The sequence below is a fragment of the Hippoglossus hippoglossus genome, chromosome 24 (assembly GCF_009819705.1).
Source record: "Hippoglossus hippoglossus isolate fHipHip1 chromosome 24, fHipHip1.pri, whole genome shotgun sequence".
Taxonomy (NCBI): Eukaryota; Metazoa; Chordata; class Actinopteri; order Pleuronectiformes; family Pleuronectidae; genus Hippoglossus; species Hippoglossus hippoglossus.
The window spans coordinates 11616693-11631483 of NC_047174.1; the positions used below are offsets into that span (position 1 = coordinate 11616693).

The 14791-nt window shown below is 44.9% G+C and overlaps 1 protein-coding gene across 3 annotated transcripts; it reads left to right on the forward strand.

Annotated features, from left to right (window-relative positions):
- Positions 1-625: 625 nt before the first annotated feature.
- On the forward strand, positions 626-14435 carry LOC117758854 (protein SOGA3-like). Of its 3 annotated transcripts, XM_034580849.1 has the most exons (15): positions 626-709; positions 1082-1825; positions 2486-2710; positions 2974-3132; positions 4356-4424; positions 4908-5177; positions 5257-5628; positions 5895-6557; positions 6694-7021; positions 7842-7886; positions 10464-10731; positions 11709-12044; positions 12465-12544; positions 12653-13544; positions 13644-14435. In XM_034580849.1, the coding sequence occupies exons 1-9, from the start codon at positions 626-628 to the stop codon at positions 6802-6804; spliced, it is 2697 nt and encodes an 898-aa protein (XP_034436740.1). In that variant the 3' UTR covers positions 6805-7021; positions 7842-7886; positions 10464-10731; positions 11709-12044; positions 12465-12544; positions 12653-13544; positions 13644-14435. The 3 variants fall into 3 exon arrangements, with proteins under 3 accessions (XP_034436740.1, XP_034436742.1, XP_034436741.1); XM_034580851.1 differs by lacking the exons at positions 11709-12044; positions 12465-12544; positions 12653-13544; positions 13644-14435 and having other exon boundaries at positions 6888-7021; positions 7842-7881; positions 10464-10597; XM_034580850.1 differs by lacking the exons at positions 11709-12044; positions 12465-12544; positions 12653-13544; positions 13644-14435 and having other exon boundaries at positions 6888-7021; positions 10464-10570.
- The last annotated feature ends 356 nt before the right edge of the window (positions 14436-14791 follow it).

Genomic DNA, 14791 nt, shown 5'->3' on the forward strand with positions numbered 1-14791 from the left:
TTTCAACTGATGGTTGGTTTTATTTAGTTTAAACTTGTCTTAACAAGTTTACATTCAATTAATTGTATTCTTCTTGTTATATCATAAATGTTTTAAGCTGCTTTTACGTGAAGCATTTTGTATTGTGTATTATACAGTATTTGTGCTATATACTGTAGATCAAATCTATAATGAAGTTTCAAGTTTTATTTGTCATATGTAAGTTAACACAGAGTCAACAGTACCATGAAAGGTGTTTGACATGAAGAAACCGGTCAGCTTAGCAGTGCAATAGTTAATTTAAATTAAAGCAAGGTAGAAAGAGCTTAGTATAAAAAAAGTCAAAAACAATACAATACAAAACTAAAACTACGTACATTCAAGGGTGCAATGTGCACATTAAGTAACAACTTTAATTATAAGGAGTGTGTGTGAATGATTATGAATATAAAATGAATTGATTAATTTGCAGAGAATGTGATATAGTCAGTCCTAAAATATCTATAAATAATTTCCATTTGAATAAATGTGGAAATGTTCAGGAAAGTGGTATAAGGTGTGAACTGATTCTGTTTTTGTCGAACTTTTAAAACCAGTTTTTAGCAGCACTGTATTTTATTATGGAGGTTACTTCCTGGCTTGACGTATGTCCCTACGTCATATGGCCCTTGCCCCTGCAGTGCCTGGTGGTGCCCCCTCCCTGCGTCAGCCTCCTCTGCACAGTGCTGCGGTAAGAACTCATTATGAGGAGCTCTCTGTGAACAGCCATTCTTTTTATATAGGTAGAATGATAATAACTTGTTATTGTAATTCAATCTGATTGTTCCAATGGGAATCAGTCCATCATTAATGGTTCTGTGGAAAACAAACCTAAAGTTAGGCCATGGGTCAGGATGAGAGAAAGTCTTGGGGAACAGCGGCATCTAGTGGTTGCAATGCTTGAAGCATCTTCTTCCAAAAAAGACAATCTATTCAAATGGTAGAAAATAGTTTGAATTAATCCAAGTTGTGCAAATGAAATAATCTGCGTCCTCTGCACAGATTATTGATTTTGTTCCTCTTGTTTGAAACTGCATGTGTGTGGTTCATTTCAAAGCTGCAGAGGATGATGTCTGCCGCAGGCGGCGCTGCAGATCCCCCATCATCAGCATCATCAGACAATAACGCAGGAAGGAGGAGGAGGAGGCAGCAGCAGCAGCATCGGGCTCCCTCACCGGCTACAGCCCAGGAAGGGGCCACCAAGCGAGCCTCCAGACACCCAGGCAGGTGCAGGTCCCCTCTCACCGCGGGAAGGAGCAGCGACATCGGGGTGAAGGAGAGCCCGAGGGCCGCTGACGGGAGGAAGAGGGAGCCCGAGAGCCGCGGCTCGGCAGCTGTTCAGCCCGATGGTGCTGAAGCTGGTGGAGTGAGACCAAACAGGGCGGATGCTGTCGAAGAAGATCCGGCATATCCTCCATCACCGGCCCGTCGCCCCGCTTTACACACACCCCGCGTTAAAGGGGACTCCGGCCGGCGCTTGCTGTCGTCTGCCTCCCCGGGGAAAGTGAGACCGGCAGACAGGGGCATCACCCACCGGGGGAGAGGCGGCGTGTCAGGCCTCGGTTCGGGTTTGTGGAGAGGAGGATGCTTACAGGCTGAGCTGATCCACTTCCATCTGCACAAGAAACTCAAGAGAAGCCGTGCGAGGATGCAAGCCAAGGCGGACAACGCTGGGATGGAGGAGGCCGCTCAGGGAGAGCCGGAGCCGGCTGCGGAGGCCACAGAGGCGGGGTCCGTGACACAGCAGGACGACCAGGCCTTCCTGGACGAGATGGAGAGGCTGCTGGAGGAAAACGACGATCTCAAGGTTTGATGAGCTTTTACGTGGCCCAGTGCTCTGTCATCAGCTTGGACTCATTCGAAATGTAGTAGAAATTCAATGTGAAAGGTCATAGTAGGCCACAGCACATTCGATTGGCTGGAAATGTTTGTATTTGAAGACCCATAATACTATTTATACTGGGGCTGTAGTTTGGATTTGAGGTGTCATTGCTCACTGAAATACAAATACACAGGTTGATTTGTTCCTTCATGCTTTCTGTCTTCACCAGGAGTTTTAAGCTATGGTCTCAACTGAAAACGCACTGGCTGCATACAGATAACTATTTGTACTGATATTGATCTGATAGGATCGATGATGTGTTCAGAAGGGGCCAGACAGAGCAAATAGCATGTATGTGAAATAGGCATGTTGGCATTTGCACGAAATGTATGTGAAATACTTCCAAGCAAGGTAAAATCCTGCAGCCGACATCCAGAAATACTTGAAATTCAGATTATGGTGGGTTTTTTAGGAAGTTGACTATATTTGACTCATGTTCAAAACATCCATTACCCCATCTGTGGAGTTAAAAGTCAGATTTTAAACTAAAAGGACAGTAGGGATTATCCGCAGCTGCTCTAAATCTCAATATGTCACATAATGCAATTTGGACACAAACAGTAATCTTTGCCTTGGTCCTCCCAGTGTGAGATCGAGGAGATGAGGACCGAGATGGACGAGATGAGGGACACGTTCTACGAAGAGGACACTTGTCAGCTGCAGGAGATGAGGCGTGAGCTCGAGAGAGCCAATAAGAACTGCCGGATCCTGCAGTATCGCCTGAGGAAGGCCGAGAGGAAGAGGCTGCGCTACGCCCAGACGGGAGAGATTGATGAGGAGCTGCTCAGGAGTCTGGAGCAGGACCTGAAGGTGGGGAGGGGAGGGGAGGCTGCTCGGCTCCATGTGTCTGTGTCAATGCAGTTTGCAAAAGGGATCTGCATGACTTTTTGTCATCAGCTAAGACAAGATAGAATGATTATAGTTCAAGTCCTTTGCATTTTATTTGTGCATTATTCCTGTAATTGTTTAAAAATGAAGATAAAGTATGAATATCACAAAACCTGCTGTTTCAGGCAGGTAATGTATATGATCCCGCTGCCGTTTTCAGTTAAATCACATTCTGATGCATGCAGGTGGCGAAGGATGTGTCCGTGAGGCTGCACCACGAGCTGGAGAAGGTGGAGGAGAAACGCACCAAGACGGAAGAGGAGAATGAAAAACTGAGGCAAAAACTCATAGAGGTTGAGGTGACCAAACAAGCTCTGCAGAATGAACTTGAAAAAAACAAAGAGGTAAATAAACACTGACCCACATCCATCTACATCACATCTATTAGCTAGAGGGGCACTCAGTAGAGCGCATATCGCTCCTCATCAAACCACATTTAAAACCCTAACCCCCAATTTGTATTTGGTTCTGCACCAAATTGCACAAACTCATAAATATCAATAGACATGCCTGTTTTTTCCCCTCAAGATCTATGTATTATGTTTCGAGAAATCAACAAAAATGTTGAAAAACACGTTGAAAAAATAATAATGCATCCGCACCAAAGTTCAATAACTTCTTTCCAGGGACATGCCCCAACTCTCCATAAAATTTTAATGGAAACTGGTTGAGTAGATTTTAGTAGCATATCTATACGTACAGATCTGATACCATCAAGTCGATATTAGTTTCACCCAGAAAAACCAAATACAATTTTCTTTTCCCAGGGATCACTTCTACTTTGCTGCTCCAAAACTGCAGTGGCACTGTACTGCCACTGACAAGTACTGTTTTCAGAGCGTCAAAGAAGAACAGATTTCTGGTAATGTAGCATCAGCAAGAGCTAGCTGAAATATTAACGATTCTTTAATATTTCGCACTGGAAAGTCCCACAAGCAAAACGGCGATTAACACTAGCAACAGGCCATACAACCATGACCGCAATCATACATCATACAGCTGTTAACCTACGTTGTAAACGTTGTTATTTACTTAATCAGCTCATACCCAAAGGCCAGGTATCAGACTAGGTGTTGGGAAGGGAAGAATGGTATCGGAAAATCTCCAATCTAAACCCAAATGTCCTCACATGGCACAGTTCAGTTACGTCCCACGACAAGAGAATAAGTGACCTTGAGACACTGAGACACTGGCTGTTTGTTACGGCTGTCTACCTTATCAGTAAAGTCATAGCAAACCCAGAGACATACAGTTAACTACTGTTTATAGAAAATAACATTTGAGCGTGGCCTTTGTGCAAAGGCATGGCCTAAGATATATAAAGATTTAATAGCAGAGGAATAAAAATCTCTTGATACCCGTGATCTTTTTGGTTATATATGCTGTATTTGAATCTGAGCTGTAAGTACTAATAGTTGTGCATGAAACATATATACAGGTATAGACTTATTTTAGTCTAAAAAAGCTGTAGACAGTCACCAATCACACATCCCCCAAAAAAACAATTTAGGATTCAAACACTCATTTTCCAGTTTTTTTGTTCTTTGTCTTCTTTTTGTCTTTTTAGTCTCAGAAGAGAAGAGGAAGCAAAGACGTCCTGAAGACGGATAAGAAAGCAGCACAGACTCCTACTGAGGTGAGATGTCATAACTAATAAAGAAATCACTTTTGTTATTTCTCTTGCTTACACATATTCTAAAGTAACAGAGGAAATTCTTTCCTATTTATCTCCGAGCCACCTTTGTGAAGCTTTGTTGTGCTAATCCAGTACAATAAATATGCATATATAGTCCAAAAAAAATGCATAGATCCTGCCGGTTTGGCTCACATCCTTATGTATTGTTCTTTAGTCAGATATTACGTTTATCACATCAGGTTTCAACAGGCCAAAGCAAATGCTCCAGTCATTTGGAAGAATATTTAAATGAAAGCACAGAGTTTGTACGACTCCAGCAGTTACTTAAAAGTTAGGAAACGTCAAACATAGATAACGTCTTTTTCTCTTTAATCTTAAGTCTTAACGTCTTTATGTCTTACTGCAGAGAGCAACCCTCTGAACTTTAGGATTAAGTTTTGCCCTTTTCTACTTAAATATCAATGTTTGCTCTCTGTGCTCCAGGACGACAACGATGACCTCAAGTGCCAGCTAGCGTTCATCAAAGAGGAGGCCGTGCTCATGAGGAAGAAGACTGCCAAGATTGACAAAGAGAAGGACCAACTGGAGCAAGAGCTGCAGAAGTACCGCTCCTTCTACGGAGAACTGGACAGCACCCATCCCAAGGGAGAGGCTGGGGGGCCACCCACCACCCGCGAGTCAGAACTGAAGCTACGGCTCCGCCTGGTAGAAGAGGAGGCCAACATCCTTGGGAGGAAGATAGTGGAGCTGGAGGTAAGAGTGGACAATGCTACTTGGGAGTTTTGAATGAAGGTGATGTTGTATTTTAAATCACTCTCCCTCTTCCCCACAGGTTGAGAACCGAGGCCTGAGGGCCGAGCTCGATGACCTCCGTGGTGAGGCAGAAGGAGCCGGGAGCTCTGAGTCCGGGTCGATGGGCTCAGGGCGAGGCCTGGGGGATGATCTCACGGAGCTTCGACAGCAGCTGCAGCTGGTGGAGGACGAGGCAGAGCTGCTCAGGAGGAACCTGGCTGATTCAGAGGACCAGAACAAGAGGGTGACCACAGAGCTGAACAAGTTACGGTTCAAAGCGGGAACCCATGAAGGAGGCGGCAGGCACGGAGGAGGATTCTCGGGGGGGTCGGGGATTGATGCAGCAAAGGCAGAAGCCCTGCAGGAGGAGCTGAAGGCAGCGAGGCTACAGATTAATGACCTCAGTGGAAAGGTATGATTATAGTGATTGTATTAGTAGACAAGAATGTTAATGATCCTATAAAAAACGTATCCATTTTCTCCTTCTATATTCATTACATTGACACAGATTTCATCTTGATTGATTTCCCTTTGTTTATGAGTTAATAATGTATAAAAGCCGACCGACTGAGAGACCTCTTGTCAAGCATAGAGTCATGTTGCTAGCCTGCCTCATTATGAAATCGTCCCTGCTGATTACAAAATGTTATTTCTGTGCATCTGTTTATCTTTCTTCAGGTAATGCAGCTGCAGTACGAGAACCGTGTGCTCCTCTCCAACATGCAGCGCTATGACCTGGCCTCCCATCTCTCCCTGCGGCCCAGCCCACGTGACAGCGACGCAGACAGCGATGCCGGCGGTGCGACAAGCGGTCGCCGTGAGAGCGACGAAGACTCCTCCTCTTCCCGACTCCTCCCACCACACCGCAAACGCGAGGGCCCAGTGGGCGGGGAAAGTGACTCAGACGAGGTCAGAAACACTAACGGCAGCAGCCGTTGCCTGACCCCCACGCGGGGCCTCTACACGCCCACCGGGCCCGAGGGCGCTGCTTCCTCTCCGTTGGCCCGCTTTCTACCTAGCGGCCGGTGCAGCCTGCGAGACAGGCAGCAGATGACTGACATCCGCTTGGAAGCAGAAAGGCTCGCTCGCACCATCGACCGGCTCATTGCAGACACGGCCACCATCATCTCAGAGGCGAGGGTTTTTGTTTCTAATGGCGACATGATGCTGGGGAGAGCAGGGGAGGAGGGTGGAGAGGAAGATGGGGGCAGGATCAGGGAACACGAGTTGCTTTATCGCATTAACGCTCAGATGAAGGCCTTCAGAAAAGAGCTGCAGGCCTTTATAGACAGACTGGAAGTGCCGAGGCTGGAGGACAGAGACACAGAGGAGCCACTGTCGGTGAGAGAAAGACTTAAGATGAATATGAGTTTCACGATGGCTTATGTCTCATACAATTTAAGGCTGACTCCCTTTCCTCCTTTTTCTCATCTAATCCAACCTGTTTTTTCCTCACCCTTTATGGTTTGTCACCCAGATGTTCCAGCCCATCATTCTGCTCATCCTCATTCTCGTGTTATTCTCGTCCCTCTCTTACGCCACCATCTTCAAACTAGTCTTTCTTTTTACTCTTTTCTTCGTTCTGTGATGTACATCTCCCTCATTCCTTGTTTGTTTGTTTTTTATTTGCGCTGTTGATTTCCTCTCCTCCCCACATCATTTGTTGCCAAGGTAACCAAAAGCACAGAAAAAAAAGCTCAGCACTTTCCGCAGCTGCGTTCACATTCAAGACACTGTGGCAAGGTTCAACACTGGAGACGGCATTACCCATAACACACCACTGTCTGCTTTAGTCCCTGGAGAAGGTGAGTTACAGTGTGGATTTGTTTCAGGATATATAAAAAAATGAAATAAACAAATATAAAATGTTTGAATTAATTATAGTTTTGATTATATAAGTTAAAACCAGCCATAGATTAGGTTAGTTAAGCATATAAACTGGTAACAGGGGGAAACAGCTAGCCTTGGTTTTTTATATTTTTAGTTTCCCAAAACCCAAACAAGATAAACGAGATTAAACATTTTCATTTGTTTTGAGGTTCTACTAGGCATATATTTTGTTTACGTTTGATAGAGCTGAGCTAGCTCTTTCCACCTACTACTCTTTATCTCACTGCAGGCTAGCTTCTTATTTAGCATACACGAGTGGTGTCTATCTTTAGCTCTCGCTAAAGGGAATTTCTGAGAACATGCAAAACCAAAGCATCATATGAATGCAGGATACTCAAGGGAACCGCGATGCGTACACATAGTTAAAAGCAAGTATATCTCTAGCCTAAGAGAATTCTTAAAGCCGGCAGGAAAGTAGATGCAAACCAGCCTCTGTTGCTGATCGGTTGAAAGCAATGAAAGCTGGTGGACATTTAAATTGCTTTCATGTAATGAAATAATCTGATATGGGCAAGAAGGCTGCAATGTAAACAAATATGAAGCTGTCTGACTTGGAAATCAACAAGGTTTACATTGAGCTTTAAGGTCACACAAGTGGAGGGGGGGGGGGGGGGGGGGGGGGGGGGCGGTCTGAATCAGCTTTCCATGCCGCTTTATGTCCTGGTTTAACCACCACTAAATATATTTTCTTGTGTAACACGCGCTGACAGCAGTCTCGTCCTCTTTGTTTTTCAGAACCCCACTCGTGGTGCCATCCTGCTCCTCCTGCCTGAAGGTGAAGTAAGGATAAAGTTTGTTTTTATCCCTCTCTCCTCTTTAGCTCCTGAAGGATTTGCCATGTATTAGGAAACACAACAGGTAGAGAGATAACAGCGATGATCCATGGGGGTTCAAACTGGAAGGAATTCTGATGATCATGTCAGGTGCCAAATGTCAGATCTTGTCTGGGGGGGGCCCAAAAATGTCCTACCGGACCCCTGATAGTAATTGATGGCGTGGCAGATGAACAGTAGCAACTGTCTCCTGACGTCACAGCAGCAGGATGAGTCAAAAACACAGTCACGGGTACAGGTTACTCCAGAGCATTGTATGAGATGTCACTCATTTAGCTCTTTTGCACATTTTCAATATATGCAATGCCTGAGTTGATTATATAACATAAGTATGATTACACAATATATGTCACTAAATCTTTTTATTTATTTATTAAAAGCTGAGGTTTGCACCAAATGAAAACAAAACTGAAAACGAAAAATGACACAAACATGCCCGGCGTCCAACTGGACTCTTTTCTCATGACTATGTTCGATAAAGATATTATTGACTGTGACAAATTGTAACACAGTGTGTCACACGCACCCATTTGGCATGGTTTGAAAAAATGATTTACAGCAGAGCCTGGTCACAAGGCAAAATCTGCCCAAGCATCCTAAAGCAGAGTAGCAACAGAGAAGCCCATTGGCTGAGAGCTGGCAGCAGCTGAAATAGCTATGTAAACACTTTCCCTCTCTCCGTGAGCCCCGGTAATTATAGCCAGGATGCTGGTGACGACAGTTGTCCCATCGGGACTTCAAATGCTGGAATAAATTTGACATTATGATATTTGATCTCGACTCCACGTAAACAGTGGGGAGCAGTATAAAGGCTGGGTACCCCGGCTGGAACAGAAGTTGTTTACCCTCAAGCCCAAGGCTCCTGACTTAACCTCAACAACTGAGGAGTGACGAGGGGAAGGGGGCCCTTTAAATTCTACGTAACACTGCTGAGGAAAAAGCTGGAGGGGGTTGAGCACCGGAGAGAGGGGACTTAACGATCTGCAGGCCAGAGGAGTGGATCTGTTGGAGAGGCCAGAGCTCACAGAGCGCAGGAAGTAGAGCAGGCTGAGGATTTATACAGGAGGGCAGAGAAAACCTCTGCGTAGAGCAAGGTAAGGATAGCTGTTTATTACTGAAAAGATATTGACAGATGGAAAATGAATTTCTGATAGTTTGGGATGCCTTAAATTAGGTTAATATTAAAAAAGGAACCTGAAGCTGCCAAAATCAACTGTAGTCTGTATGTCTATGGTCATTTTCTTTAATTAATTTGCAACATTTATTGTAACGTTTTATATTTTGTTTGTTTCTGTGCTTCTGTCACTCGTCCACTGTTTCTGTCCCTGTCCCACATGTACAGGCAATGCAGCCAGAATACTATGCGTAGTTACTAGATTATTAATATCTCCACTCTCACAGGTGGGAGGGAAGTGAGTGGTACATTCAGACACTTTCCACTTGGACACTTGTAATATTCAAAGATGGCAACAGCAATAACAACAAAGCCTGGCAGTCTTAAGTTGACTTGATAGGAGGTTAGGCAAATAGTTACCCCACGTAGGGGGCCATATAGTGCCATATAGTGATTATTTAGTACGCCACATTTTTTAGGTTTGAAGGATAAGTAAATGAGCAACGTATTTATACAAAACCTAAATGTAGAATAAAGAAAGAAAGAACATTCATCTTTTGAAAAAAACATATATATTATGTAGATATCTAACATATAGATATTGGACCCTTTATTTTTTAACAGATTTCAGATTCTTGTAATTTCCAAATAGAGGCCATTGACACCTACAAAGAAACAAAGCCACACCTTGGAAATTCTACTATTTGAGCTGCTCTTCAAAAGAAAGATGTCTCTACATGTAAAATTGTAATATCACAGACATATACCAGCACATCATCTGCATATTGTATTGTAATCGATCAGTCCTCAGTCTGATTGTACTCAAAAACAAAGCCAAGACAACTGGGTGTGAGATTTTAGAGGCACAATGACATGCAGCTCCAGCGCGATGCCATCATGCATTCCCAAGAGATGTGTGCGCCACTGGGTCAGGTTCCAAAAAAGTAGCCACCCCATGCTCGACATTTTTGTTCTTCCCGTGTCGCGAGGTGTACAGAGGCAGGCTGAAGGTCAAAGTGACCAAGAGTTTAAACAGTTGGAAGTGCTGTCATGCAACAATCTTGTCCACACGTGCTGTAGAGGTAGGCTTACATGCCTGTGAATGTTAGACAAGAATGCGAAAGGAGAGGCCCGTAAATATGTGACCTTTGAGAGAGCAGAAAGTGTCCAACATAAGTTATTTAAGAAGTGGAGACAAGTGAAAAACTCAAATCCAGTTAGATAAAGAAAGATATTGTCACTAGACTGAAGAAAAGAGGTCAAATTGAGATTTCAAAACTAGATTTGTGTTTCAGGGGTTTGCAGAAATACACAGAAAAGGACTGAAATGTCTGTGGTACTCTTTGAAAAGTATGCCAACCATCAACAAACCTTTTTTTTTATCTCTCTTCCATGTATTGGTCTTTACAGTGTTTCGAGGTCATCGATCCTTCCGCCCCCTCACTGCTAACCCCCGCTGTGACCTCTGACAGAAAAGTGGAAAGGGGAAATTTCCATTTAAAAAAACGCCTCTGGACATTTAGCCGCCCTCGTCATGGCAGCCATTGATCTGGAGCGTGGGCTGGAGCACAGAGGCCGGGGCTGGGGACAAGAGAGGCCAGAGCTGACGGACAACTTCGACTCGGAGATGCAGGAGTGGGAAGACCAGCTGCAGGACATCCAGAAGAAAATCGAAGAGGTACGGATGAAAGCGTGATCTCAAGCTGCCTCTTGCTCTAAAATGTCTGACAACGCACATTGTGTTGGAATGATGACACATTAAACACAGTAGCTGGAGCTATGCAATGTTCACTTACTTGGATTAGTGGACAGTGTGGGACACTGAATGGAAGTTAGTGTTATAAGATTCCCTCCCCATCAATCCAACTTCCTTTAACTGATCTCTACTTTACAGTACTACATAGATAGAGGTAAAATTCAGTAAGACCCTGTGTTTATTATAAATTATGTTCTTTGTCTTAAACTGTAAAATGAAATTATTCAGGTCTTAACCAACAAAGATACAAAGCATAAAATCACTTAGATTAATTTAAGAGTTTGGTTTGACAGTGATTCTCAAAGACAACACTGTTTTGTTTCACACGGACACTGGGGTGTGACGACATGCTAATGGTTTTGTCACCCAAGTGATTCCGTAGTGCCTATAGTGCTTAGAGTGTGTGTTAATTTGTGTAATATGTGTGTATGTGCATTGTGTGTGTGTGTGAGTGCGCGCTTGTGCTCCATAACAAGCTGCCAACAGATCATAGACTCACTCAACCTAGTGGCCTTGTTACAGCAATGATACAGACAAATGTTAACAAGCTAATTAAACTGTGTTGTGCTGACAGACATGCTGAACGCTGCACACACACACACACAGGCACAGGCACACACACACACACACACACACACACGGCCTGAAAGTGGATACTAAAGGAGGTATCGAAGTCTGTAATGGCAAACAGATGCTTGTGCAAAGTAGAATAACATGCGCTGATCATAAATAAAGGTTAGGTTCTGCTCTTTAAATACAGTAGTTGTTGTTGAAAATTATGTTTGCACCTAGTAATGTACAATAGGTGTGAAAAAGTACAACTGATGTTAAAGAATATACCCAATTAACAGAAAATCATCAAGAGGTTGCTAATGTTGTGTTCCGTTTTCATTTTCCAGTTGTACAATGACGTTCAGGCCCGCAGAGGAGCAAACGACATCGCCACTGACAACCAGAAGAATGGCAGCGAAATGGAGTGTGGCCTGGCGCACAACAGCAATGGTCTTTTTGTGCCGGGCCATCACAGCCAGAATCACCCTGGAGCACTGCCTGTGCCGCATCACTATAGCAACGGCTGCAACTACAACCCCAACGGGTACAGCTACCCCGTGAGTCATCAGGAAGGCTACGATTACTGCCACGGCAACGGCGTCTCAGAGATCGGGGACTTGCTGCAGGATTATTTGGGACAGGGGAAACAAATAAGCCGGAAGACCAATGGAGCTCGCCACGTGGTGAGTGAAGGAAAAGCATTTCTGATCATTTCCCTGGCTTATCATTGGAACATATTGATTACAGTAAGCTGGTTCCTTTAAGTCTGCTTACACAGACAGGTTACCAGATACGAGTAAGTTCCACATACTTTCACCCAACTCTTGAACATTCCTAACTCCTGACAGCAGCTGAGAAACGACACAAGATGTTAAACTGTTTCCGGGTCCACATAAGATGCCATATGCCCTGGCAACATTTAAGTACAGTAGGTCAGTAAGGTTATATCGAGCGATGAGGGTCAGTCACTGTTCAGGTTTGGTGAGGTGCAGAAAGAGAAACCCCCCCAGTCATCCTGAATAACACTCTAATTTAAACCAACAGTACGCAGTGGTTGACATGGTTGATATAGACTAAAACAGATTTTTCCCCATCTGTCTTAGCACTTCAGTGACACGATCAAGGTGAGTCAGGACACCCCTGCATACAAGAACGAGTTCAGGAGAAGATTTGAAAATGACAGGTACGAGGTTTCATCAAATTCACAAACATTTCAATTTTAAAATGACCCGTCAATCTTATTTTGCGTGTTTATGATTTTGTTTTTCTTTTAATGTTTATGTTCCTATAGGTTTGGTCAAGAGCAGTTTCGGGACAGTTTTGAGGCGACTGAAAACAGAAAGAACCAAGTGTCTCACATGAAGGGCTCCCCTCGCAGAGAGAGTTCGCCAAACAAGGAAAACACAGGCGCCAAGCCTCCTCTGGGACAAAGGGATGCTCCTGCTGCACAATCGCGCTCCCAGCTCCCACTAACGGCTGTCGAATCCCCCGCTCTGGATAGGAAGTGCTTCGGTCCGGGCGTCCTGGGAGACAGAAAGTGCGGCAGCCCCTCTGTTCTCAGGAAGTTTGGAGCCATGCTGCAGGAAAACGAGGGCAAAACTCTCACCGAAACAGGGGTGGTGACCCAACAGGGACTGGAGCCAAAGTGCCCCACCCCCGTCTGTCAGCGCAGAGCTCTGGGAGCCGCTGCAGTCGCCGGCAGGGCGCCCGCGCGTATGCCTGCCCACAAATGCCAAGCGGATTCTGATGTGCTGACAGCAGATTTAGAGCCGAGCCAAGAACGGGGGTTAGTGTCAGATTCTGGAAGACATAACCATAAAGATCAGAGGGGAGGCTACGGCGCTTCTAAAGGATCTCATCCCAGTCCTCAGCCGTCCCACAGGAGATCACAGGTGGCGGGGAGCCCAAAGATTAGACCCAGGACGAACAGTGGGGCAGAAAGAGATGGAGGAAGGAAGCCTGCGCCCCAACATGTGGAGCCCAAAATGGACTACAGGGTGTCCAGTGCTTCCTCTGGAGCTCAGAGGATTCAGAGGGGTGGGTTAGCGGGACAGGAGTTTCCAGCTTGTGGCCGAGTGAGGGATGAAGGACTCATTGAGCTGCTGGACATGCTGGACATCCAACATGAGTTCAGCTCCGGTCACAGAACAAGTCACACAGCTCACAGCAGACAGGAGCAGCAGGTAGGTTCTTTTCTGCCTCACCATTGGATTAAATCTAACCTCTCCTTGCCCCCAAACATTATCGAAGTAGCCAATAAATGCTTACATGTTTCTGTCCAGGTAAATCCAGCCGAGTCGTCTGCAGTAAACTCGAGGTGCTTCTCTCGTCCCGCACGGCCAGCCAACCAGCGGCCTCCGTCCAGATGGGCCAGCCGCACCCCGCCCGCCTTAATCACCGCCCCATCAGGCCCAGTGTATCGCCCCCCAAGCCCAATGACCAGAACCCCAAGCCCAGCCCTGAAGCACCGACCTGCTCTCTCTTACTCCCTTCAGACTGAGACTGTCATTATGTGATCACCCTTTTCCATCTCAGTAAAGCTTGAACCCTCCCCAGGAAAACCCCTCACCCAACACGCTCTTTGTAAATAGCGAGGACTTGCTCTGGTAAAGTGCTTTACGAGAGAGTGGCGGCGAAGTGCTTCATTTCACCTCTATGCTGCGTTACGAGATGAAACACGTCCACGACATTCTCCAGTGTTGCTGTGGCTTTTTGCTTCTTCTGTGCCTAACATTAGTCGACTGTTCCCTCTTTCCTCATTTTTTTTGTATTGCGTTTAAGGTGTTTTCTGTACAAAGAGATTCAGCATGCTCCCCTAGATTGAGGGTGCATGCTCATGTGTTTAATCCTCATTGTGGCCACGTTGAATCAAATTCAACCTGGCCAAGAGTGGGAGTGGGTTAATTGGCAACTGTGTTCCAAGCAGCAAACCTGCTATCTGTCAACTACAGTGTGTTTTACTGTATCATATTGTCAAAGTAATATATTTAAGATGTTCAAATACCAGCTGTGAAAAATGACTGATATGCCTTTAATGTTTTTTTGTTTTCTTGGTAATAAATATGAAAGTGCTTTGAATTAAAGACTCTGTCTTCTCTCCATTGGAACATTGCATTGTCCTGCTCTACTGATGATGGCCCGTGCTCCTGGGTGTTGATTTACTGCAGGTCATCCCTATGGATATTTGACACCAGCAACTCCCTGCATGCCAGTGCAGTGGCAGCTCAAGTTGTTTTGCCTTTGCAAAGGGGTTAAGTGTTCGCAAACTTCTACACATCATCTGGTTCAAACATAATCTGAGGAACTGCATGATAGAATGTGTCCTCTACAGATTGTCCTCTTCATACAGAGATTTTTGATGCGTTTACGTTATAAAGCAATTGAATTATGTAGAGTTAAGACTATTTCTAACTTTTGTCACATTTGTCAC

Bases quoted from the DNA above. Each gene is read 5' to 3' on its own strand.
- LOC117758854 (XM_034580849.1), top strand. From the start codon at position 626: ATGTCCCTACGTCATATGGCCCTTGCCCCTGCAGTGCCTGGTGGTGCC. The intron at 4,425-4,907 runs GTGAGATGTCAT...TCTGTGCTCCAG, and splicing joins CAGCACAGACTCCTACTGAG to GACGACAACGATGACCTCAA. The intron at 5,629-5,894 runs GTATGATTATAG...ATCTTTCTTCAG, and splicing joins TTAATGACCTCAGTGGAAAG to GTAATGCAGCTGCAGTACGA.